Source organism: Anser cygnoides, chromosome 12, assembly GCF_040182565.1.
Source record: "Anser cygnoides isolate HZ-2024a breed goose chromosome 12, Taihu_goose_T2T_genome, whole genome shotgun sequence".
NCBI classification, from domain to species: Eukaryota; Metazoa; Chordata; class Aves; order Anseriformes; family Anatidae; genus Anser; species Anser cygnoides.
In genome coordinates this window covers 6,845,373-6,869,217 of record NC_089884.1, presented here as the reverse complement: position 1 = coordinate 6,869,217, position 23,845 = coordinate 6,845,373, and the positions used below count along the sequence as shown (strand labels likewise).

Genomic DNA, 23,845 nt, shown 5'->3' with positions numbered 1-23,845 from the left:
TCTTCCATCTTCCTCTGTTTTATGCCTTACTCACCTGGGCTCTGTTTATTGCTATTGTTAAGTCCCTCACAATAGTCTTTTCTGACAGATACATAGTAGGTAAAAGATGGAGCATGAAAATAAATGCCCTCAAACATTAAAAAAAAAAAAAAAAAGCCACTAGTGATGGATGATTGCAGATGGATGTTATCTGTTCTTTATATTGCATTTAGGTCCTCAACTTGCAGTAGCCTTAACAACTTTCTAATAAGGAACCCTCAATTTTTATCTATTCCTTTCTTTGATGCTTTGTGTTCTGGGGGAGGTATTGGAACAGTTATTGCTTTATAAAGCAACAGTACATTCCTATGTAGTGAAGGCAATTAAAACTTAGTTTTGACCTGAGCATTCACTTAGATATGTCAATTATTCCAGAGTTCATACGTCTTTAGTGAGTGGAGGTTTCTGAGTAACTTAAGTTGCTATGCTGCGTATTTCAAAAAGTGTCTGCATCACCAAAAGCTGCTAATTTAAAGACAACCTCAGACTGGCTATCAGATTTGATAGTGCTAGCTCTTTATGTAGAAACAGGTTTTATTGGCAAGCAGGTAGTTTAGTGTATGTTTATTCACAAACTGCTCTTATTTTCCTTTAATTATAGTAGAACTAGAAGGCAATTCTGGAAATGAGACCTGATCAGCCAGCCTGGTGGGGATAGTGGGGAGGGGTGGAAGGAAAAGGAAGATGACAATGACTTGGCCTGGGTTTCTGCACTGCCAGAAGCAGCAACGCTCCTGCTAGGAGTCCAGCTGAGGTGCTCAGGAGAAACAGGCAGTGCTGTGGGGTACCACAGGGAAAAGGGGTGGGGTGGGCGGCAGGTTCATTTGTACATCTACTCAAAATGCTTTGTGCTGAGGTAAAGATGATGCAAAGGACACGAGCTGCTGCTGCACACAGATATGTTTGTTTAGTTAATCGAGTTGTCATGACAACTACTTCATCTACACTGCTACAGTGTATAGATTGCCATTGGCACTTGATGACTCTAAATCAGCCATTGTACTTTCCAACAAAATCAGCAAACCCTGTTTGGCCTGGTTCAACTAATGTTAAAGAATGTAGTTTTAACGGTCCTCCACCAAACAAACAAGCAAACAAGCAAACAAACAAGCAAACAAACCCACAACCACCACCACCAAAACAAATCCAACTTACTTTTTAACAGTAGGTCACCACAGCTTTAGGCTGGTAGCATTCTTCTGGCTCATCTTGTAACTCACAAAATGCGAAACAACAGGGAGCTGTTTTCAACCTACAACATAAACCAAAATCAAATCTTAACAGACTGATGGTGCTCAGGTGAACCTCTGAGTATATAACATATATGACTGACTGCTCAGGGTTAAATGCACTGTAACCAGAAGAACAGTTCAGAACAATTTAAATTTGAGTCAAGACAAAATTATATAATTTTTCACAATAACTGAATATTGTTTCATTTAAAGGGTGCTACAACTCATTGCGATGATGCTTATCACTGAACACAGTGCAAGTGGCATATCCCTGCTTTAGCCCAATCTGGCAAGTATTCACAGCTTAAAATCCATGTTCCTTGGCACAGCCGGAATATCTGCAATTCGAGTTGGGAGCTAGAGAACATGCAACACCGGGCACTCCTGGGACTGCTCCTCTTGTTAAGCTCTGCAGCGAAGCAGCACCAGTTGTAGGAGTGATTTTCAATGTAGAGTACCCTTGCCTTCGGGAGCGTGCTGCGCTGGGGCTCCTGGCCTTGAACTTTCTGCCTCGGTAGTGAGTGACAGGAAGGTACCGGAGGGCAGAGGAACAGTCCTGCTCTGCCCCTGTAACAGCCCTCTGCTTCCTCCCTCCCTCAGCTGAAGCGGAAAGGGGGGAAATAGTTAACAGCAGGAATCCCACACCTTTGCTCGTGGTCAGCTTGGCACAGCGAATGACATATTTTAGGGAAGAGAGGCTACGGTGCCACGTGGGAAATGAAAAGGCCTGGGAAAGAGATCATTGGGCGAAAACCTATGGAAACTGTTCCTCTAAATTCTTGCTGCACAGACATTTATTTTTGTGTGGCTGAGACTCTAGGGCATTTCAAGCCACAACAGGTCCCTGGTGGGTTTCAGCGTGGCCACGTAAGCAGCTGGGCCAGCACAGCTGAGGAGGCAACACCTTGCAGCAGGCTGTGGGAATGAGCAGCGAGCACCTGAGGAAGGGGTGAGTGTGAATACCCTAAACTGCTGGAGCCTTTGTCTTCAGGAGTTGCAGCCTGATTTATAGTTTGTCAGTTCCTGACAGCTAATCTGCCATAACTCTTTGTGGACTAATATGCGTACTCTTTCTATCCAGCTGTGAGGTAGAATGTGTTAGGCTAATTGAAAAAGGGATTTATCTCAAAAATGGGGAGGTCTGTGGATTTGCAAAATCTGCCACAGCAGCTCAGGGGATAGGAGTAACTCAGCAAGGCATGATATTGATCGCAGACATAAATCAGTAAGTAGAGAACTGGAAGTTGTGACTTATGGGCTGCTTTAAGCTCTGCCACTGATTAGCAGCATATGCATGCTGTGTAGGTTGTGATTCAGGGGTCATAAACACACTGGATAATGTATTACAAGACCTACTTACTGCACAAGGACTTCCTTCTTTGTGGGCACTAATCAAAGGGGAGAGCAATGATAAGGGGAGTTGCTCTCGGGATATATCACAAAGCTTATCTGTATATTCTGTCAAGGAGCACATGTAACTAAGGATAAGGATGTGGTGTTATTAGGCTGGACTGAACCCCTCAGAATGCCTTTTTTCTGAGAAAGAAGTCTCCTGTTTTCCACTCTGGCAAAGAAACCCAGCTCCCAGCTGAGATACAGGAGCAGAAAACACAGAGCCTGGCAGGAACCTATTCCTTGTGGGGCCATGCTAACTCTCATGCAGCAATACGATATGATGGGGCTAATATACTGCTATGGGTCTTGACATAGAGGTCTTTAACTGGGAAACTGTGACATACACATCAATTTCCTCTTATTTTAATTATTAAAATGATCTCTTCACTTTTAACTTCAGATAACCGAAGTTAAAAAGCCACTTCTGATGTCGCTCACTAGCAGCATGGGCTGTGGTCACTGTAACTTTTTCATCCGAATCTTTGCTAACATTCTTCAAAGTTCCCTCCAGAAGCTGGCAGTCTTTTCTCAAGTCTTGGCTCTGCATGGTTATTTGAGGGGGGTTTTGGTCACAAAAATTACAGTTCAGGAAGCCTGCTAAAAGGTATTCTGTTCAATTGTTTTGACACCTCCCACCTCTTTGCTCCTTCATGTTCCCACCCATACAGCAACCTCCTCTCCCCATTGCATGATTAACATTTATGGCAATGAGAGAAAAATCCTACAGCACTGACTGTCTGGAGCAGCGTTCCTCTCTTCTGAACCCAGCTAATAATTGTGTATAGGTTCTTGCCCCCTTCTAACTTGAGTAAGCCAACAGCAGCTTTATCTTTTCTAATCTGGATAAACTTGACAGTAATTTAGGCCTCTTCCATCTTCCTACTAAGGAGGTAACTTCAAGGTGACTAAAGGTCTGGCATCTTATTAGAAAAGCTCCATTTTTCATGGTCTTTTGGGACTCCGTGTGCTTGCCAATCCCACTGATTTCAAGGACTAGGAAGAAACTTGGATGACATTCTGCAGCAATAGTTCTGATGCTGCAGCTTAACCAAGAAAATATTGATATTTGGATCTGATTTAGTAACACAATCTCCTTCTTCTCTACCAGATATTGCTCAGCATCTCCACATTTAAAGATGGATGCTGGTTAGTTACCTGCCATGAAAGGACACTGCTTAGCTTGTGGCTAAAATATTAAGCTGAAAAATTTGTGTATTTTTCTTATGCAACAAAAAAAAAAAAGGAAGAGCTTTTCTATTTGTTAGTACAAAATACTAATTTTCCTAGAAATATCGATTTCCTTCATTCTAACTGCACTCTCCATGTTAACCCTTCCTGACTTCTATTTTTTAACTAGATGTAGACTGCATTTTGAATTGTTGCTTTAAAGTGTAAGACAAATGCCAGCACTCGTGTGGTCCACCTTGTACTGTAATATCAAAACTGACTCGCTGGCTGCATTCCACAGTCTTGCATAATACGGTTCCCAATTTTAATTTAAAGCAACTGGTATTTCTACCAGCTAGACTTCAGATATAAAATTATCTCAAAATGACGGGAGATGAAACTTCATGCTTGGAAAGTAGTTGAGGCCCTTTCATTTTACCTTGAAAGAAAAAGATTTATCAGGGATGGCCAATTCTTTTCTGAGACTGGACAAAAGATCAAGCAAATAACTGTTTACAAGGATATCTAATTGTGTTAGGTCATACAGTGAGGAAGCTGCTATGAGCTAAAGCTTCCATGAAAAAGATCATTTCATCAGGACTTCCAAGCCCTTTAACAATATCACAGAAGGACGGAAATTTTTGAAATGCACAGTGACCACAATAACACCATATAATCAGATCATGGTAGTAAGCAGTCCCCAGTTTGATCCCTTATTTGGCACTTCAAAGTGTAATGTCCACTGTGGCCAAGTTCTTCTGAAGTCTACGTTTAAATAGTTTCTTCTAATTCTTACTCCTGACAGTTCACAAGTTACCAACGTTGGAATATATCTGCACAATTTCTAGTGGGAGATAAGAATGAATGTTTACTTTTTGGTGATTTTTTTTTTTAAGGCGTGTTTTCTACCTAACCACATCCTTCCCCACCACTCTGATGTCTCTTACCACAGAGTTTTTATCAGTGACAGATGACTGAGAAAGCTGCATGGGCTGTGGACTCCTGACTTCTTCTTTCCCCAGAACTTCCAAATCTACTTATAAAGCATGGAGCCTGTCAGACCAGATCTGATTTCTCACAATATTGGAGCACTGAAGAATCATTTATCTCAGTTACAAGTATGAAGTTTTGCTATGCAAGGCTTCCATCAATTTTGTCTCCAGAAATTCACCTTTGTCTAACATTTAGCTGATTAATATAGAAAAGCACATTGGAAACTAAGCCAGCACTACTTCAAAGCTCCTAGGAAACAGAAAAGCCAGTACTTCTTCAAAGTCCCTAGGAAACAGAATGGCACAGTCAGTCCTCTTCTGTAGTAAACACACCAGTGTCAGCAAACTGGCCCCACTTCAGACTGGAATACTTGTTTTTCAGCTATCTTCCTGTACTGTGAAATACAGCTACCCATGCAATAAATAAGTCATAAAACTAGACCAGTTATTGTGTGGTATTACAAATATTGGGAGCAGTGTGGTTATCAATAGTATAAGCTTGCCTCAAGTATGTCACTAGCATGCTTAACTGTAGGCTAAAGAGCCGCTTCCTGAGGTAGGAAAGGCATTAAAATTTTTCAAACCTGTTTCTCACCTTTCTAATTTTTTATTTTTATTTTTTTTTCTGTTAAAATTACTATAAAAAGAAGCTATTTTTGCTCAAAAGGTAGACATCTGGCTTTTTGGTTGTGTTGTGGGTTAACCCTGGCAGGCAGTGAAGCCCCACAGCTCCTGCTCACTCCCCCACTGTGGGACTGGGAGAAAAACAGAAGGGCAAAACTGAGAAAACTCGTGGGCTGAGATAAAGACAGTTTAATAAGTGAAGCAAAGCTGTGCACATGAGCAAAGCAAAATAAGGAATTTATTCACTACTTCCCATCAGCAGGCAGATGTTCAGCCACTTTCATGGAAAGAAGGGCCTCAGCCATAACCCCAAATGTCTCCCCTGCTTCGTCCTTCTTTCCCGAAGCTTTTATTGCTGAGCACATCATATGTTATGGGATATCTCTTTTGGCAGTCTGGATCAGCTGTCCTGGCTGTGTCCCCCCAAGCTTCTTGTGCACCCCCAGCCTGCTTGCTGGCTGGGCAGCCCAAGGACCAGAAAAGACCTTGACACTGTGTAAGCACTGCTCAGCAATAGCCGAAACAACCACACCTTATCAATGCTGTTTTGGTCAAAAAACCAAAACACAGCACCATACCAGCTGCTGTGAAGAAAATTAACTCCAACCCAGTCAAAACCAGTCCAGGTTTTAAACCCGATTTGCAAACTCGCATGCTTTCACACAGAGTCCCTGTCTCTGCCAGCCCAAGTGAGGTCTAACCCAGCAGACTTGTTACAAACAGTTCCATTGCTCAACAATGCTTGAAGCAAAACAATCTCCTGATAACCTGGGGGTTCTGTTTTTTGGTGTGTGTGTGCTTTTTTTTTTTCCCATCTGTTTTGTTTTTCAGTATCACTTGATGGAGAATAGAAGAGAATGGAGTGACACGCTCAGTTGGTTTACAAAAATCAATGAATTAGAAAGTGGTTACCAGCTACAGAACTCAGGGAAAGAGGTCATTTATAGTTAGCATGATAAAACACTCCAAAGAAAGCACAATTATGCTGAAGACCATCCTGTTCCTCTCTTCAAAAGACCCATCAGAGAGGGCACAATTAAAGTGGCACTGAAAGCTGCATCAAGAGTTGGGGGGGGGGGAGAAGGAGAGTTTTTTCTGTTGTAAACGCAGTAGAAATTCTGTGCTGTGACAGGGCACTCACAAAAGCTGTAAATAAGTATAATGCTTTCATATTTAAATTCAAGCTAGAAACATCATTGCTTCCAGAGCACCAACCCGTATGTCATGTGCTCCTGGACTGTAACTTCAGAAATACACGAAACAGAGCTCAGCTTAGTAAACCTAAAAGCTCGCTTTTTTTTTTTTTTTTTATGTTTGTTTTGAGCAGAGGAGCAGATTTAGGAGCTACCTATATTACATGTATAGATACTTAATGAGAAAAAAGCATGGATCACAAACCCGCAAAATAGCTTGGTAGTTTGTCAAAGATAACTATTCAAAAATACAATGCGTCATTAGATGCAATCAGGCTGGAAGACAGCACTCACAGACAGATGCTCCTGATGATGTTGTGCACTGTAGTATAACCGAGGATAACTACTTATATTCAGTATAAAAAAATGGATATCCTTTTCAAACTTATTGGCTGAATTCCTATCCTTCCGCACACTTCAGCTGTGTTGTACAGTTCAGAGACAGCTTTCCACAAGCTTCTAACAAGTTACTCAGGTTCCTTAATTACTGAAACCAAATTGAGTGAAAATGCCAGGTGTGATTACTCTTTCTGAATGCCTGGAGCAACACAAAATGAATAGTACATAAAGCATTGTGCACATCCCCAGATATCTAACTGCCCAGTTACTGACCACAGTACTTTCAAGAGGAGATTTAACACCTGCAATGATTTTTTTGCTTTCCCTGTGAATTACCTTAAAGAACAAGGTCTGAATAATGTCTTGGACCTGTCTGGGATTCCCAGATGGCATTGTAATATCCTAAAAATGTCTAAAGGTACTTAGCACTTGAACAGTGCTACAAGTGTACTCTAAATGTGTGTTACTAGCTTATGTTTATATGAGGTAAATATGATTCACCTGAGCTTCATAAACAGGGAAATAAAAAGTAGAAATGGTGGAGTCAGGACAGTATAGCCAGTCTGCTCACGTTTTGAGTGTAGCTTTTAGGCAATGAAAGTCCTAATGTACTCGTCTCCCATAACTTTGTCTCTCTCTCTAATTGTACAGACAACAGGTGAAGATACTAAGTGGTAATTTTTTCACTATACTAAGTATTCAATTAATAAAATAAATGGATAGTGTGGCTCTAAAATTAAATACATAAATTCAGTTTTGTTAAAAGGGATTATTTTGGTCTGTCTGTCTTTATTGACAACTATCACTAACATCATGTAAGTATTTTACAATATTTAATTTTTCTTAAATTGTATTATTTCTTGATCAACAATAATGTGATCAATGTATTTCTTTTCTATTGTACCCCTCACTGAATTATCTGAGCACAATTTCTGTACAAGACAAATGATAAAATATGAAGAAATCACTGAGCAGTCAACAGGATAAGTCATACTGGCAAATCTTGGCCTTGCCAAATCCTGTGTGAATGCTTTGATTTCTTTTTCTTTTAAATTTAAAATGCAACTCTTGATGACTCTGAGGAGTTTTAAACTGCTTCTCTCTGTTGAAGGGAAATGTACAGTTCTTTTCAGTGACTATAAACACAGAATTGCTTCTTTGCTTCTATGATTCATACATAGCTCCACCAGTAAGAAACAGCCCCTGGCTAAGATAAAATAAAATAAAACAATTATCTCAAAGTGAATTAACATTAGGAAAGGGAGATCTTTGCTTTCAGAAACCAGAGAGATAAATCTAGCATGCTATATTCTTAGAGATTCCTTTGCAAATTTCCTTGTGACATTCTATGCACAGATAAAGGGAAAAAAGTCAATAAAACCATTTTCCTATTGATAAGAGATGTTGAGGACTAACGGTTATAGCAGCAGCTGAAATAGGTATTCTGAACATGCGATCAAAACATAATACATAAGATGCATCTTCTGTAAAGCAATATGGATGTTTTACAGCACACAAAGCTGTAGGGAGAAGATGTTGAATCAGATGGAAAAGTTATGAGAGTCCTGAGGATTTGTTTTCTATCCCTGCACTAAACAAAATTTTTTAACAGAAGATTGTAAAGAAAGCAATGTTTTAGAACACAACATATTGTGTTCCATATTAAAACATGCCCTGTTTATGCATTAAAACAGCCAGAAAACAAAAAACTATTTTACTATTTTTTATTTATAACTATAAGTAAATGCATCACTTAGCTTAAAATATTTTTAATCCTTAATTGTTTGAGAGAAAATGTGATTTGATTTGTGCCTTATTGAAAACTACTGAGATAAAAACTGCAATATTATGCATTCTGAGGGTTTGGTCTTGCCATCTATATGTTACTTCTTTTGACCAATATGATTAGCCATTATTCAGGGTCTCAAATGTTGTTCCTGCTAAGAAAACAAACTTCTTTGCTCTTCTTCCAAAAAATTTGACACAGAATACAGAATAGGTATCAAATACAGGATAGTTCTTTTCCACAAAGGTCCAAGGGGATTTAAAAAAAAATATTTTTTTTTTTGTTTGGTTTGGTTTGGTTTTTAGCTCTCCATGTAGAACCAAACATTGCATTTAACACGCCTACTTCAGCTTTTCATTGACCTTCCACATGGTCGGTGTTTCCAGCAACAACTTCTATTTCTTCACCTATCTTACTCCAGAAGTATGGTAATATGCTGCAGTGAGATTTATCACAAAGGGCTACTCCCCTCCATGAAACAGAGGCATGAACCCTCAGAAGAGTATCTGTGATGAAGACTGCTTTGTGCCTGATACACATAGGTTCTTTTGCTGAATGGATGATTATGTTCTGAAAATAAAGGATCTGAGTCAATGAGAAATGTTGGCTGTAACTGCCAGCATTCATCCACAAGTATGCCGTTCCATTTTCCCATGTTTTCCAGATATCATTTTTAAATATCATTATTGCAAAGAATGACAGCACTTGACCAGCAGATAAAGATGGTGATCAAAGAACTCTTAATTCCCTTTTGTTCAGCTTCTCATAGCACATTCATTAATACGGTCACTACTTGACATCACCCATCAAATAAGGTCCTACATTTTCACTTTTTCAGTCTAATCCAGCAGCCACTGAAGTCAATGCAAAGCCATCATTACAATTCAGTGTGTTGTTACTGTAAGTCTTAAGTGATACAAATGGCCATTCCACAGCCTTTTTCTAGTGGTAAAATTTATAGTCAGCTGTCATAATAAATCCTGGCTTTACATCAGTGTATTACATTTAGTGAAAACTTCTGTAGTGCATCATCCAATATTCTTAAATAAGTGTTTATGGATTAAATCAAAATAATGGAATCAGGGCTATGCAAAAATACGTGGTATATGTTCCCTCAGTTGCCACAAGTGACAAGGGCAAGTACTGGTTCTGTCATAAGCAAGATGTCACAGTTCTATGAAATGGCCATCCTTCAGGTATTTTGACTGGCAACCAGGATAGGGTTAAACCACATGGAATAAATTCCTTATGGTTCAGGACCAAGGAGCAATAGAGACAGCTTTAAATCATTACTAGTCTTGATCCCAAGTCATCAACGTGAAATAGAACTACACTAGCAGACAAACCACTGCAAAATAACTGCCACACAAGGTCCAGATCCACTTCTTCTGGACGTTTCAGACCACTGGAGTGATGCAAGTGAGCTGCCCCATGGCCTCTTCATTATGTGGGATGTCACTTGGTTGACATACGCTACCTGCCTTACCTTCCTACTGCACTTTACCATTCAAGTTGGAACTGTAATAAGATGCCAGCTGAGTGAATCATCTGGAATCAAATGTGTGTTATTCTTTATTCAGCTGCTGCTCGCCTGGTCATGCATTCAAATGGCCAGATCTAAAGTGACAGAACTTTGTATTCCTTTTTACAGCACTGAATTAGCCATGTATAGCAAACAGGAAGGGGAATATTCATGGTATTAACAGGGGAGCAAGGGAAGAAAAAAAGCTTCCTGACCTTTAAAGCAGCTAGATGCCTCCACAAGCTGCTATTTAGAATGAAGTGGATGGCATCATTCTAACATGTCACACAGAAAATTCTCGATTGTGTTAATGAGCTGGTTTTGAATCCTTCTCCAAAACATATCTTAAGGACAATGTAAGCATCATTTAAGGCATCAGACTTCACTTTTGATAAAATCTGTTTGAACTTCTTGAGGTAATGAAGCTAGTGAAGCTCCCCTGTGGCTAGTATTCATTCTCCTTTGCTCCTAAAATGTATTTGTTTACTGCTTCATTTATAACACGCTTGGATGAAAAATTCTCAGAAACAGGGTTTAAAAAATATTATACCTGCAAACCTCCTGAAGGCTAGACAGAAAACCCAGAAGTGTTATATACCAAGTAGAAAGAAATAAGAAAAATCTATCTGTTCCTCCGTTTGTTAATGGGAAAGTGTTTTACCCCACTACTCATTATAGTTATAGCTAAGACATTTCCAAGGTTTTTTGCTTCCTCTAAACACAATGTAAATCCATAACCAAGGATGAAATAAATGCATTGTAAAATTAAGGAATATGGTTGAATATGCAACGAATCCACAGTCCAATGAGACAATCCCTGTCACAAGTCAGAAAGGTCCTGAAATTTCTTAGAGAAGTGAGTTGCTGCAGGGGGGCTGGCAGAACACTGTCCCTACCCAGATCCGTAGGAATGTTTTCTGTACATGCGGCATGCTGCGTGGCATTTTGAAACTTCATAAATACATGCATAATTTTAGGCACGTAAGCAATGGATTTATTCAGGCTGAGGGACCATCAATAGAATGATGCAGGCATCTAATGCAGATCTTGATAAATAAAATTTAGCTACCTACGAACCCACGACTAGAGATCCTCCAAACGCACCTTCAGCTGTCATGAGACGCTGCGGGCACCCACCCTCATTAACGCAGGACGAACTGACTGATGACGGAGCCTCGTTAACGGCCTGGAAACCAGGCAAGTCCCAGGAAGCTCCAGCTGCTGGAGGTGTCCTTACGGCACATCCTGTTCTCGCATTAAAGGATGAAGCTCCCCACAGAATCCAGCAACCACCTGCGGCCCAGCGGACAGCACCGATCACCGCTGCAAGACCTGTTGTGTAAGGGCTTAAATACTCATCACAGCAGAATCTCAAACTTGAGTCGCTCGCTTACAAGCGATGTGTCAGTCATGAGGCAACCGTCCACTGGGCTGTTCTTTCTGGTTCCAAGCACATCCACTCAGTTGGCCCCCAAAACTGCTGAAGGATGAGGAATTGGTAAAGAATGACTTTGCATGCCCAATTCCTCAGTGAAAAGAGGGCAGCCGTGAAGGTGATGCAGTTTTCAGAATGGCTTTGAGGTTGAGCATCAGGCACCTTAATTAGCGATCAGAGCTGTGCTGCCGTTGGGTGAGCACGGGGCACAGAGGGGACCTGGGTGAGGACATCCCGATCATATGGGGCTCTGGGCCTTGCCATGCTTGTGAAGCCATGGCGGTGCTGGCATGTGAAGTGACAAGGGGATGGGTTCGTGCTGTTTCCACAAGACCACAATGCAAGGATGGCACGCCACCTGCAAACACCTCAGCAGGCACAACTCCCAGCCCCGCGAAGCTGAGCCCCCTGCCCTGGGGCTCACACACCACGCTTTCAGCGGGTCGGGGCTATGCCCAGGCCTGATCCAAGACCACCGGGGGGGCTTTTTGCGGCTTTGACTCGGGGAGGGGACGACGCCACCCGCGTCTCCCCTGCCGCCTCAGCGCCCCTCCCGGCCGCCCGGCGCGGGCTGAGGGGCGACGGGCGGGCTCCCTCAGGTCGTGGTGGCCGCGCTCGGCCGCGGGCCCGGCGGGGCGGAGGCGCGGGGCGGGTTGGGGCGCCGCGGGGCCCCCCCTGCCGCCGAGGCGAGGCGGCGGAGGGCGCTGCGCAGCCGGGCGGTGCATTGCGGAGGGCGGGCGGACCCGCGGCCATTCCACACGGCGGCACCGCGCCCCGCGAAGCAGCGGCAGAGGCGGCAGAGGCAGCAGCCGGCGGCGCAGCCCCGCCATGGCCAAGGAGGGAGCGCAGCGAGCGGAGGAGACGGAGCAGATGATCGAGAAGGAGGGCGGCAAGGAAGCCGCCGAGGGCAGCTCCGCCGGCAGCCTGCGGGCAGCGGACACCAAGGAGATGAGAGCCGTGGTGCTGTCCGCCTTCGGGGGGCTCAACAAGCTCCGCGTGTCCAAGAAAGCCATGCCGGAGCCGCAGGAAGGGGAGCTGAAGATCCGCGTGAAAGCCTGGTCCAGTATCATCTCCTCCGGCGTGTCTGTGTGTGTGTGTGTGTGTGTTTGGGTGGGTGGGTGGGGGGGGGAGGACGGCGCTCAGCACCTGGTCCCCTCCCGACTGCTGCTGCCCCTTGGTTGTTTGGTGCTTTCCCTTGTCTGGTGCTGCCCCATGGTTGTTTGGTGCTGCCCCATGGTTGTTCGATGGTGCCCCTGGGTTGATGCTGCCCCTTGGTTGTTGCTGCCCCTTGTTTTCCTCCCGGGAATCCCGCCTCTATCACCATAGTTTTTCTTCGGAGCTTGTGCAACAGCGGAGCTGGTGTTGAGGACAACTTACTGGGTTTAATTCCTCGCCCAGCCGACGCACGGTTAGCAGGCTGCTGGGATCCTGAACGGAGCTTTCCTAGAAGGCTTTTTTTTTTTTTCCTTCCCCCTAACAATTGGAGCAGGCTGTTCTTCCTAGATAGCTAGTTCGCAGCGCACATGTTCCTTATGAAAACAGGATTTTTATTTTTTTTCCAAGTGGCAGAAGATAACTTTGGGGCCTTATTGCACAACTTGATGTGTAACAGAGGCCAAATTAATTTTACCTAAGACAGAGGTTTCTCGTCCGTTGTTCCCTTCTGTTGCATGAAAACATGATGCTGCCAGAGGACAAAGGCCAAGGTGAACGCTGAGTGGTTTATTTCGAGCAGCGTGCCCTAAAAGTGATGCTGTCACAGGGCAGCGAGTTTGAACCATGGGTTGTAACAACGATGTGCCTCAGGTCTTGGAGCCTTGGGGCACAGTGGAGTGTGTCAGCCTTTTTAGACAGCCCACTACCTGTGTGAGCTCCAGTTCACACCAGTGCCTGTATGAACTCCATGTTCAGCAAAGCAGTAGGCATGCATGTATCACAGATCGCAAGTTAGCTGTGAAGGAACACTTGGCTGTAAAATAGAAATACTCCGCTCTGTTACAACTACAGTTGCTTCCCAGGGTAATATCATCATTAGGGAGCTGTGCGAGTTGCACGCGTGCTGTTTATAGCATCAGTAGATCCGCCCAGCTACTTCACAGTTACTGCCAGCCTGCACAGTACTGTGTACGTTTCTGAAGCTTTCATCCACACCCCAGGAGCCTGTAGGCTGCGTGGTCTGCTCGTCAGTCCTGGCTGGAAATGGCTGTAGGGCTGAAAAGTAGTCGGGTCACAAAACTTTGCTTCCAAACAAGCCAAAATCAATTTGCCAATCTTCTTGACCTAAGTCTGTAAATACAGAAGATTGATCGGGATGATGATGGACTTGTGGTCCAGTCTGGGAGACTGAGTGAGAGAAACGTCTGTCGGCAGTGCAGCGCGGTGTCCACCTGTTAATGCATACAGTGCAGAACGTGTCAGAGATGAGCTCCTCCTAAGTCATTACTGATGCCAAATAATGCTCAGTTGAACAGTTCTTAGTTGAATCAGTTTTGTAGTTGACTCATACAAGTTGACTTGCAGAGAAAATTAACTTTTATTTTAAGAAGAATGTGTGTATGCATGATAAAATACATCAGTAAAACCAGTTAAATTATATGTATACATTTTATAGTACGGTGCTATAAATAGAGGCGATGGGGGATACGTTGCTATTAGCACTAAGCCAGTTGACTAATTCTTTTGAAGGTCTGGTATATCAGTGATCCAATTGAAAATGTCTCGGTTGTGATGAGTCATGTGTTAGCTTCATTCTGTGACTAAGAAATGGAACAGCCATCGATGTCCAAGCTGAGTCACAGCTTCTGCATACTCCCTGAAATAATTTTTGATTGATAATGACAGAGCAGTTGAAATTGCTGTATTTGTTGGTATCGTAATCTGCAGCGTACAAAATGCTAGTATACATATTGTTTAAAAGATGAGACAAATAGCTAGAACAAACCCAAACAGGTATTTCAGATAGGATGTGTGAGTAAGGACTGGTGTCCTGTAATTACCTCCCTTTATTTTTCTTTGCTCTGTTATAATTATTTCTTCCTTCTGCTGCTATGCATGTGCATCATGAGGAATGAAGCAGAAGTGACTCTTCTGACTTGGTGGTTGTGAGACAGCAGCACTTAAAAAAACTGGTAGCAAATAAAAGAAATCCTAAGTATAGCAGAATAGCAGACAGTGTATGAATTTCATTCTTAAAGGGAGCCTTGTTCATGTAGCTGTTTCTGGATGAAAAGCATGAGATTTTCAGGCAATTTACTTGCTGGTGTAAGAGGAAGGCTACTTCTGAGAATGTAGAACTCAATACTCTTCTTTGCTCTGTTGTATTTCATTGACTTTGGTAATTAATTTCAGTGGAATCTTACAACGAAATAAGAAAGACCAAATGTGACTGCTGTCCAAACCTTGCAGACCATCCTCAAAGCTCTGGTTTGGTATTTTGCGGTGGAAGGTGCTGGGCATCATCTAGTATGTGGAACAGAGCAAAGAGAACCAAGCTGACCATTGCTGGTCTACTGATGAAAGAAGTCCAGGGTACAATATTGTGCCCACAGGACTTTCCACATTTAAAAAATGCAGCGAAGCTAAACCACAAAAATCAAAAAAAATCTTCAAGATCCTGAAAACTATTAAGGCAAAATGTTGCAGACTTAGCAAGTCAGATTCAAAGATAATTCAATTTTGATAAACTCTGCCTCCAGAGATGGACGGATAAGTCAGTCTATGTAGTTCATGCCAGTACCCCAGTTCTGTCACAGAAAGGCTCTTGCAGAACCCCTGTGTCAATGTGCTGACACTGGTAATTTATATCCTCCCCTATCTCAATTTACACACAGTTCTTGCTTTAGGATGTAAAAGCACACAACTGCAGGAAGCTGTGTGCTTTTCCTCCCTGGATCACTTTGATTTTACACTTCCCCCTCTGCATATGCACTTGCTTAAAGTTCAGGAGTCCCACTTTGTTGCACTGCACATCACAGCAGGCTATGCTGGTTTATACTAATACAAGGAATAAATTGTGTTGTCTAGAACCACCACTCGCCATGAGACTTTTGCTTGTGATGCTCTGTGCAGCCAAACTTCCTTTTCCCATGTCTGCTATAGGTTGAATCTCAGTAAAGGATTTGATAAGGTCGGGTTTCTTGGAGGTAATTGGTAAACTAGTCATTCATTTTTGGGCCCTCCAGGTTATTCAAAGAAAAAAGAAACAATTTGTTGGTCTTATCGCACAACTCAGTTGTGCTTTCAGGTCTACTGTTGTGGATACAACTTGCTGAGATCTGGCTGGTAAAGTAAAACCACCCATCTCTACTTGAAAGTGCAGAGGATATATGTGAGCAACAGGGATGTGAAAGCACATAGACCTATAAGAGATTAAAGGTGAAGTGAATGAAGAAGCTGGTAATTAAATTAATAAAAACATGCAACTTAAACACTATACAAGGTACATAATACTTTTATTTCCCTCTTTACATCACAGCTGTTTTAGTACTAAATCTTGTAAATTCATTGTAGAGATTAACTTCCTTTTTTGTTTTATTTAATATTGCTGCCTTTCGTCGAGGATAAAGAAATGGAACTAGAGGAGAACTGAATTGCTAGTACCATGTAGTTATATGCAAAACTAAATATTGTCTGAAAAGTTATTTTGTAAGAATTAATGTTTTTAGGAAGAGTATAATAATTTTCCAAAAATAATCAGTAATTCTGCTTTTAAAGCTAAAGATTATGTGTTCAGGTCACTTTTAAACCCTATATCACAATTGCAAATATTTGTTTGGTGACATTTCCTTTTTTCTTTTCCCTCCCCTGGTGACCTACATCTCATGAATGCTGTGTTGTCTACATGTTGTGCTGTGTATCTCTTCTGTCTTTTGGTTTGTTGGCTCTGTTCAGTCTGTGTGTGTCTTGATTAGTATCTGACTAAAGCCCCATCGCATAAATACTTGTTCACATCAGTAACTCTGTGTATCAGAGGAATTGCTGGTATCATATGCATGAGCAGGACGGGCTGAGTGCATAGCTTCATGGACTCGGGGGAGTTGGCATGCAGCAGTTCCAGCTAACAATAAATACAGGGCTGTGTTTTACAAGAATGGATTAATGCTGGAGCATATTTTGGCTAGTTAGAAGTTTTAACTGTGTGTACGGTGTTTGTGCCAGAAATCAGTATATGCACAAAGTGCATAAACGTGGTACCTTTTAGTTGCGTGTTTCTATTTTGCTTATTTGTTTTCGGCAGCCTAGAAAACCACAAAATCTTACTAACTAAAAATGGATAGCATGTAAAAGACAAAGCAAAGATGCTTCAAGGCTTTTGTAAAACTCACACTACAAGGGAGAACTGTAAACTTCCTGAGCAGCAACCCTGAGGACTCCCAAAGACCTAGTTAACCATTGTAAAACTGTACAAAAGTGATCCAGGAGGAAGAGTTATAAAACAATAGCCTACCTGAAACTTACTCTTGTCAAGGTTGGATACCTGCCTGAGATGAACATGAGATTCCTGGGGTCACTTCAGAGTTTAGGACAGTTACATCAGGTTGTTTTTGGTCCAGAGCATCTATGTTGTGTGATTATTTTTTTTTCCTTAAACAGAATTTAATGGAAATCATGATGTTTCCTTGTGCTGAATTGTAAATGGCCCTTGAATTTCTACATGTGACTCCTGACCAGTCAGTAAGCTCTGGGGATATACTTATGACATGTGTGGTTGCCTTGCACGTGTACTTCTGCCCAAGGCCTGTACCACAGTGGTGTAAAGTTGGTCTGTTCCACACGGGAAGAATGTGAACATCTGCTGGGTCGCTTGTATGCTGTGGAGCCCAGGTTTTTAATGTTGCCCTGAGGTTTTCTGGCTTTCGCATCACTTGGGTCAAGTTTTCCCCCTCTGCTTTAATCTGTGGCTGTAGCCTTGATTTTACTTTCTCCTGTGTTTTACAGTGGTTTGAATTTTATCGACTTGATGGTACGACAGGGGAATATTGACAACCCTCCTAAGACACCACTTGTTCCTGGCTTTGAGTGCTCTGGAATCGTAGAAGCTCTTGGAGATAGCGTGAAAGGATTTGAGGTAATATTTCCTCTGCTTTCAGGGAAAGACTAAATAGTCATCACTTCACTGAGAATGTTGCCCCTAATTCTTTCTAAACTGCCAGCAACAGGAGCCTTCACTACCCTGTTGAGATCTGAAAGGGCAATTTTTCTTTTCTGCTTCCCAACCATGAGAATGACCGCTTTGATTAGTTCCTGAAGCCATATGACCGCCTTCAAATCCTTCCTGAAAAGTCATTTGTGCTGTGTGCATATCTGGAGGGCTGTGTAGGAACTGGAAAGCATGACTGATGTGCTTTAAGAAACTAAAAGAAATTGAGTTAACTTGTTTAGTTTCTTTTCTTTGCCACATTCGCTGTCATTGTTGGGAAGTTCCTCAAAGCCCACGCACTGCTGATTCTAGTTCGAACTTTTGATCTTGAATTAACAAGACACCATCTATGATAAGCATTGTTTCTTACAGTTGTGTACCTTCATTTGGCACAGATAATGATGGGACACTGATTATGGGTGTATGACTTATCCTTTTCCTCAGTGATCAGAATCTATTTAGCCCAACAAAGTAGTGATAAATGACAAATAGTTAATGTATATAATAAAGCTTTCAGAACTGGTTGGCATTATATACTCTTTGGTGTCTCGTATTACATATAAACAGCATTCTCTCCTACCTCCTATTCCATTATTGATATTAAACATCTCTATTCCCTCCAATCTTGCACTTTTCCTACACTAGATACAAAAAATTCTGTACTAGGAAAGAACTGAGTTAATGCATGTCAACCCTATCTTAGCTATTTGCTGAATCAGCCATGTCATCAAGTATAATTGCATTTTCTGAATTCTCATTGTATCTTGATCTTAAGAAGGCAATTACCTAAAATATCTGTATTTAAAGGTAACATTTTTGGTTTTCTAGAAAAGCTTCAAAAATTCTCAGTTGAGTAAAGATAATGGCCAATTTGCTTTCCAGTAGGGTGTCAGTGATGAGCTGCTCTTAGGACATTTCTCCACTTTCCCCCTCCTGCCCTGTCTCTGCCTTGCAACAAACCATAATCTTTCAATGTTTTTGTGATAAACAAGAACTGAGCAAAAACTTTACTATTTGAAAAACACAACTGCTTCAGTTATTCAGCTCTAGTATTCTGTGTTTTGTAGTTATAATCCATACAGAAGAATATTCTATGAAAGGAGCATAGGAAATTTTCTGCTCTACATCAGCTTTCTTAGTTTAAACATTCCTGCTATTTTTAAAGGGCATCATAAGGCTACAGCATATGGTGCTTGTTTGAGTAGTGTTGCACCTGAATGAATATACTGGGTCTCTTTAAAAGTTATGGCTTTGTTCTGACGATAAAACATGTTTGTGCTCTAGTGTACTCCGTGAAGTCTAAACAAATCACGGTATTTTACTTTTCACTTATATTATGCATAGTCAAGGTAGTGTTTGAGTCATCTAGAAGGTCTGACACTCAAAATAACTGCTCTGCACAGGTATGAGCCCATCAGCAGGGGGATGTTCCAGGAGGAAGATGCAATGATGTTCTCTCAGTTTCTTTATAATTTTTTTTTTTTTTACACAGAATAGGAGGATGTCAGGTGCTCGTTGTCATGTTGACATATGCTGTTACCCCTGTTCATAGTGATGGCAGGAATGGCAAAGATTACACCCTATATCTTCTGACCTTCTTTCCTTTTGTAGGTCCCTTCCAGTTCAAATCCTGTTCAAGTTGTGGGCATTTGATAACAATGGCCCCTAATCTGTACTCGGGCTGTCTTACACTTGAGATATTGCCAGCCATTTCTTGTCTTCACTAGCTATAATTGTGTTATTGTAAGACATGATGAATGGCTGTCCATTTTGATAGAGATGTGTAAGAACATGTTTTATATTGAAAGAAAGCCTTTTTTAATTTTATTTTTTAAGGAAATGGAAGAGTAAAAGCCTATTCTTTCTCCCATTAAGAGCAAACACTGATTTTCACTGAGCTCAGATGTAACATGTCTGATCCATAGTTGTGGGGATGGTTCTCAGGAACTAAGGCCTAATCTGACATGATGTCTAGGCTCTGTATAAAGTTTGTAGTAAAATATGATTTTTATTATTATTAAGAAGTCCCTTGGGAATCACCAAGAGGGACCTCTCCCTCTGCATTCTTTCGGTAATCAGTTATGTTTGTTTGGAAGGATATAGGACATGCTAACATATTCACTAATTAATCTTAACAGACTTTAGATTTTATAAACTTTACTAACATCAAAAGGAGCCACAGAGCGGTTACCAGTGATGCATTGCTAATTTGAATGTGTGTTTCAAAAGGAGGCGGCATTCAGTGAAATTGGAATGACAGTTCTGTTTCAGCATCTTCATTCTAAAAGAGACAGACCCTTCAGAGCTGTCAGCAGCACCTTAGCATTTAGCAAACCCACAATATCCCAAAGCCAAAGTGATGACAAGTGCTTGGGAGACCAAAATGTGCCTGTGCTATAAACATTTGCCTGAAGGTACTAATGTTATGCTTTACTCCATTGCTGTCAAATGTAGCTTAAGTAGATCAAGAACAACCTTTAGTATCACCAAAGAATTAGTGGGTATTAGTAGAATGTAAGATAGAAAATATCAGGCAGATAAGCAAGCACATTTTAGAGGGAGAACTTCTATTGGTTGCAGTTAAAATACCAAGTCCTAAAGTTTGTTCCTATTCCTGCCTTAATGCTTATACTGTGGCTCCATTGAAGAGCTCCTCTCATGGTAAAGGTTGCTATTTTTATTTGTGTATTATAGAAATGCAAGACAAAATACATGTAGGAGTCGCTGCGGACAAGGCATTGTCTCAAGTTTGTATGAGTCATGCCTGTGAAGGCTTTACTACGTATTGGCCAAATGCTGCTTGCTGTGGCTCTCCCAAGTTGCCCCGCTTGACCAGTTTCTACTTTCATTCAAGTGTTGCTTTCCAACTCTGATTGTACCTCTGAATGCACCTCAGTTACCTTAGTAACCAGAGTTATAGTTTTGATGTTTAAGGTGGCAGGCATATTTGAAATTGCAGGATCCAATTCTGCTCTGCCACATGGCTGTAGAAATGGCAGTCATTATGGACATAAAGAGGTAGAATTGGTTATTAAGATGGTAAAACTAGAGAGTAGATATCAATAGTATCATAAGTGAGTGGTTTCTGAACCCTTTCATGTTGTGCTCTGTCTAGCAGAGTACAAGTCCTCCCCTTCTCAATTCACAGAGAGAAAAAGTAGGTATAAATCATTGTGAAGACTGAGAAGGCAAAATGAAAATTTATCTTGAATGTAATTGTTTATACCATGCATCTCACTGTAAGGTTTCTTTTTTTTTTTTCCTCTTTTTTTTTTTCCTCTTTTTTTTTTTTCCTCTTTTTTTTTTTTTTCCTGTAAGTAGAATTTTCTGGTTATTAATGGGAATGGTGTTTTGATTGTTCACAGCCCCATTTGTTATTTAGGAACTGCTGGCAAAAGATGGCTGGTATTGACGATGCTGATAGGCTGCTCTATCAGAGAAGCAGCGTAGGAAAAAAGATGTGGCCTTAACTTTGATATTTTTGTTATTAAACTAAAGTTATTAAATACAATTAAAAAATGGTAAAAGCCCAAAGTTGAGCAGCTTAACTGCTGTGTTGCCAAAGATGTGGATCACCATTATCTTTACAGTCTGTCACGGCTTGAACAGGAAAATTGCAGATGTTACAAGTTTCTTTTTACAGTTTAAGTTGCAGACATATCCTCAACATTGTTTTCTTCCTTGTTTGTAGATTGGAGACAGAGTCATGGCTTTTGTAAACTACAATGCATGGGCTGAAGTAGTATGTACCCCGGCAGAATTTGTCTACAAGATCCCAGATGACATGAGTTTTTCTGAAGCTGCTGCATTTCCCATGAACTTTGTAACTGCCTACATGATGCTCTTTGAAGTTGCTAACCTAAGAGAAGGCATGTCTGTGCTGGTTCACTCTGCAGGAGGTGGGGTGGTAAGTTGGAATTTGTCTTATTTTCCTGTCATCCAGTCACTGAAAAGAGCCAGATGCCGCTTTTGGTTTGGTTTGATACCAGATTTGCCTATATGAGGGGTTGTGATGAGCAGGAACTCAATCAAAACACTGATGCAAATGGTTGGCAGGAGCTTCTGTTGAAATAAAAATGCTCTGACAATTGACTCTACACAAAAATACCTCCAAAAGCCTTTAGAAGTTAGTTAAAGATTGAGAAGTAAGTGTTACCTCAAACCTTGTATCCCTAAGTTTATGCACTTTGTACTTGTTCTTTGTGAAAGAAGGCTGTAATGAAAAGATTAAATAAATCAGCTCCCTGCATAAGGTATTTGTAGGTAACCATAATCCTCTTTGCAGTGCATAGCCCTATTGGAATACCCCTTCAGATGCTGTGTGCACGTGTGATGTTTTCCCTGTGAATGGCACTGTACTTTTTTTCCTTTGTTGCGGAGGGATTGAAAGCAGTGAAAAATATTATCATCCCAAAACTGAGGAAAATACCATACAAATACAGAATTTGAGTCAGTGGTGGCTGCTGCATGCCGTGGTTTAGATCATCAGTAAAGAGGTGTTGCATTGCATGGGCAAAGCAACAGCTGGATCCATTGGGTGGAATACCAGGCCACACAAGGAAACCACAAGTGAGCACTTAGTGTTACCAGTTGCTTGAACTATCTCTTTGGAAAAAAATCTCTCTTTCGGAAAATATATAAGCTTGTACAAAATATTAAGATACCAACAGGGGAGTATGTTTACATTTGAAATTGCACAGTCCTTTTCCATAAGACCGATTTTATGACCTGAGAACATTAGCAGATCTCAGCCTTCTAAATTGGAGCACCTCTTCTGTTTTCCTGTTATGCCGTATGTATGCTAAATTAATATTCTGTTGTCTACTGAAACCTGTAGGCAGCCCCAAACACCTTAGCCTAATTCTGTGTCCTTTGACCTTCTTTCAGGTTCTCATATAAATGAAAGCTGTTATCAAAGGAATAAATTCACCAGTTCCCTGCATGAAATGTTTTTAGCTAACAATAATCCTACTTGCAGTAGTAAATGGTCCTCTTGGAATACTTCTGTAACTGAATGGAATTTATAATCTTATTATGGTTCGGCGAAGTACAACCTACAGCATTATGGCTGACTTTATTGTTCTTTAATATTAAATCTTTTCATGTGGAATTTAGGACTGTTAAAGCAACATGAGGCCACACATTCAGGATATTCTAAGACTCTGCGTTTACTTGAAGGGTTGTCAGCCCAGCTGACGCTATATGGACCTAGGCTGAGCGTAAGGAGTTAGCAAAACACCCTGTGCATATGCACGTCTTCAGAGAAAATGAACTCCTTGTCCCTGTGAGGATAAAATGTTCTTGCTACATTTCTTTCTTCCTTTTTCTTCCTTTCTCTCCCTTTTTCTAACATCGCTCCTTTAATTATTTCCTTCTCCTCTTATTTAAGCACTGTTAACACTATCAACTCACACACAGTCTTCCTCACTAACGTCCAAACCCTCTGCTGGGCTGTTCTGTAAGGTACTGCTGCCTCCCTCTGTATCATGGAAGCCCACCGAGCATCTTTCCACTAGTCCTCTGCTGTGGCTGCCTCCTCTCAGAACAGCTGAAGGGGGAACAGGTCGTGGCTGGCTCCCAGCAGAACAAGGGAAAACCATATCTTTTCCCTGTTAAGTAATTAAATAAAACAGCATTTTCAGAGGAAAGTCCAGCGATCTGGGAAGAAACTGGGCAAAAACTGGTGTAGGTCTGTGTGTGATCTGGGGGGGACTGCAAGTAAGATGGAGCTGGAGCTGACTAGCCTGCAAGACAGGGTGCTGATCCCTGTGGGAGACTCTGGGGAGAGTACCTCGTGCAGTCTGTTCTTTGTAAGGGAAGAGCAGGTGTTACTGGAACTGGAAAGGAAATGCGTTTCCCATTGCTTGATAGGTCTTAGAGGTAAGCTCTCACTCTGGAGATGTGTGTTTTTTTTCCCTCTTCTACTAACTAGACAAAGATTTCAGAGGACATGTGTCTGTATTCCTCCTTAAACCTCTCTAA

The 23,845-nt window shown here is 41.5% G+C and overlaps 1 protein-coding gene across 1 annotated transcript in view; it reads left to right on the top strand.

Annotated features, from left to right (window-relative positions):
- Positions 1–12,345: 12,345 nt before the first annotated feature.
- The window catches only part of VAT1L (vesicle amine transport 1 like), a 54,055-nt gene continuing 42,555 nt past the window's right edge, over positions 12,346–23,845 (top strand). The window contains exons 1-3 of the mRNA XM_048068912.2: positions 12,346–12,782; positions 17,662–17,791; positions 21,555–21,770. Of these exons, the coding sequence (XP_047924869.1) occupies positions 12,553–12,782; positions 17,662–17,791; positions 21,555–21,770 (576 nt within the window). The 5' untranslated portion in view covers positions 12,346–12,552. The remainder of the gene's footprint in view (positions 12,783–17,661; positions 17,792–21,554; positions 21,771–23,845) is intronic.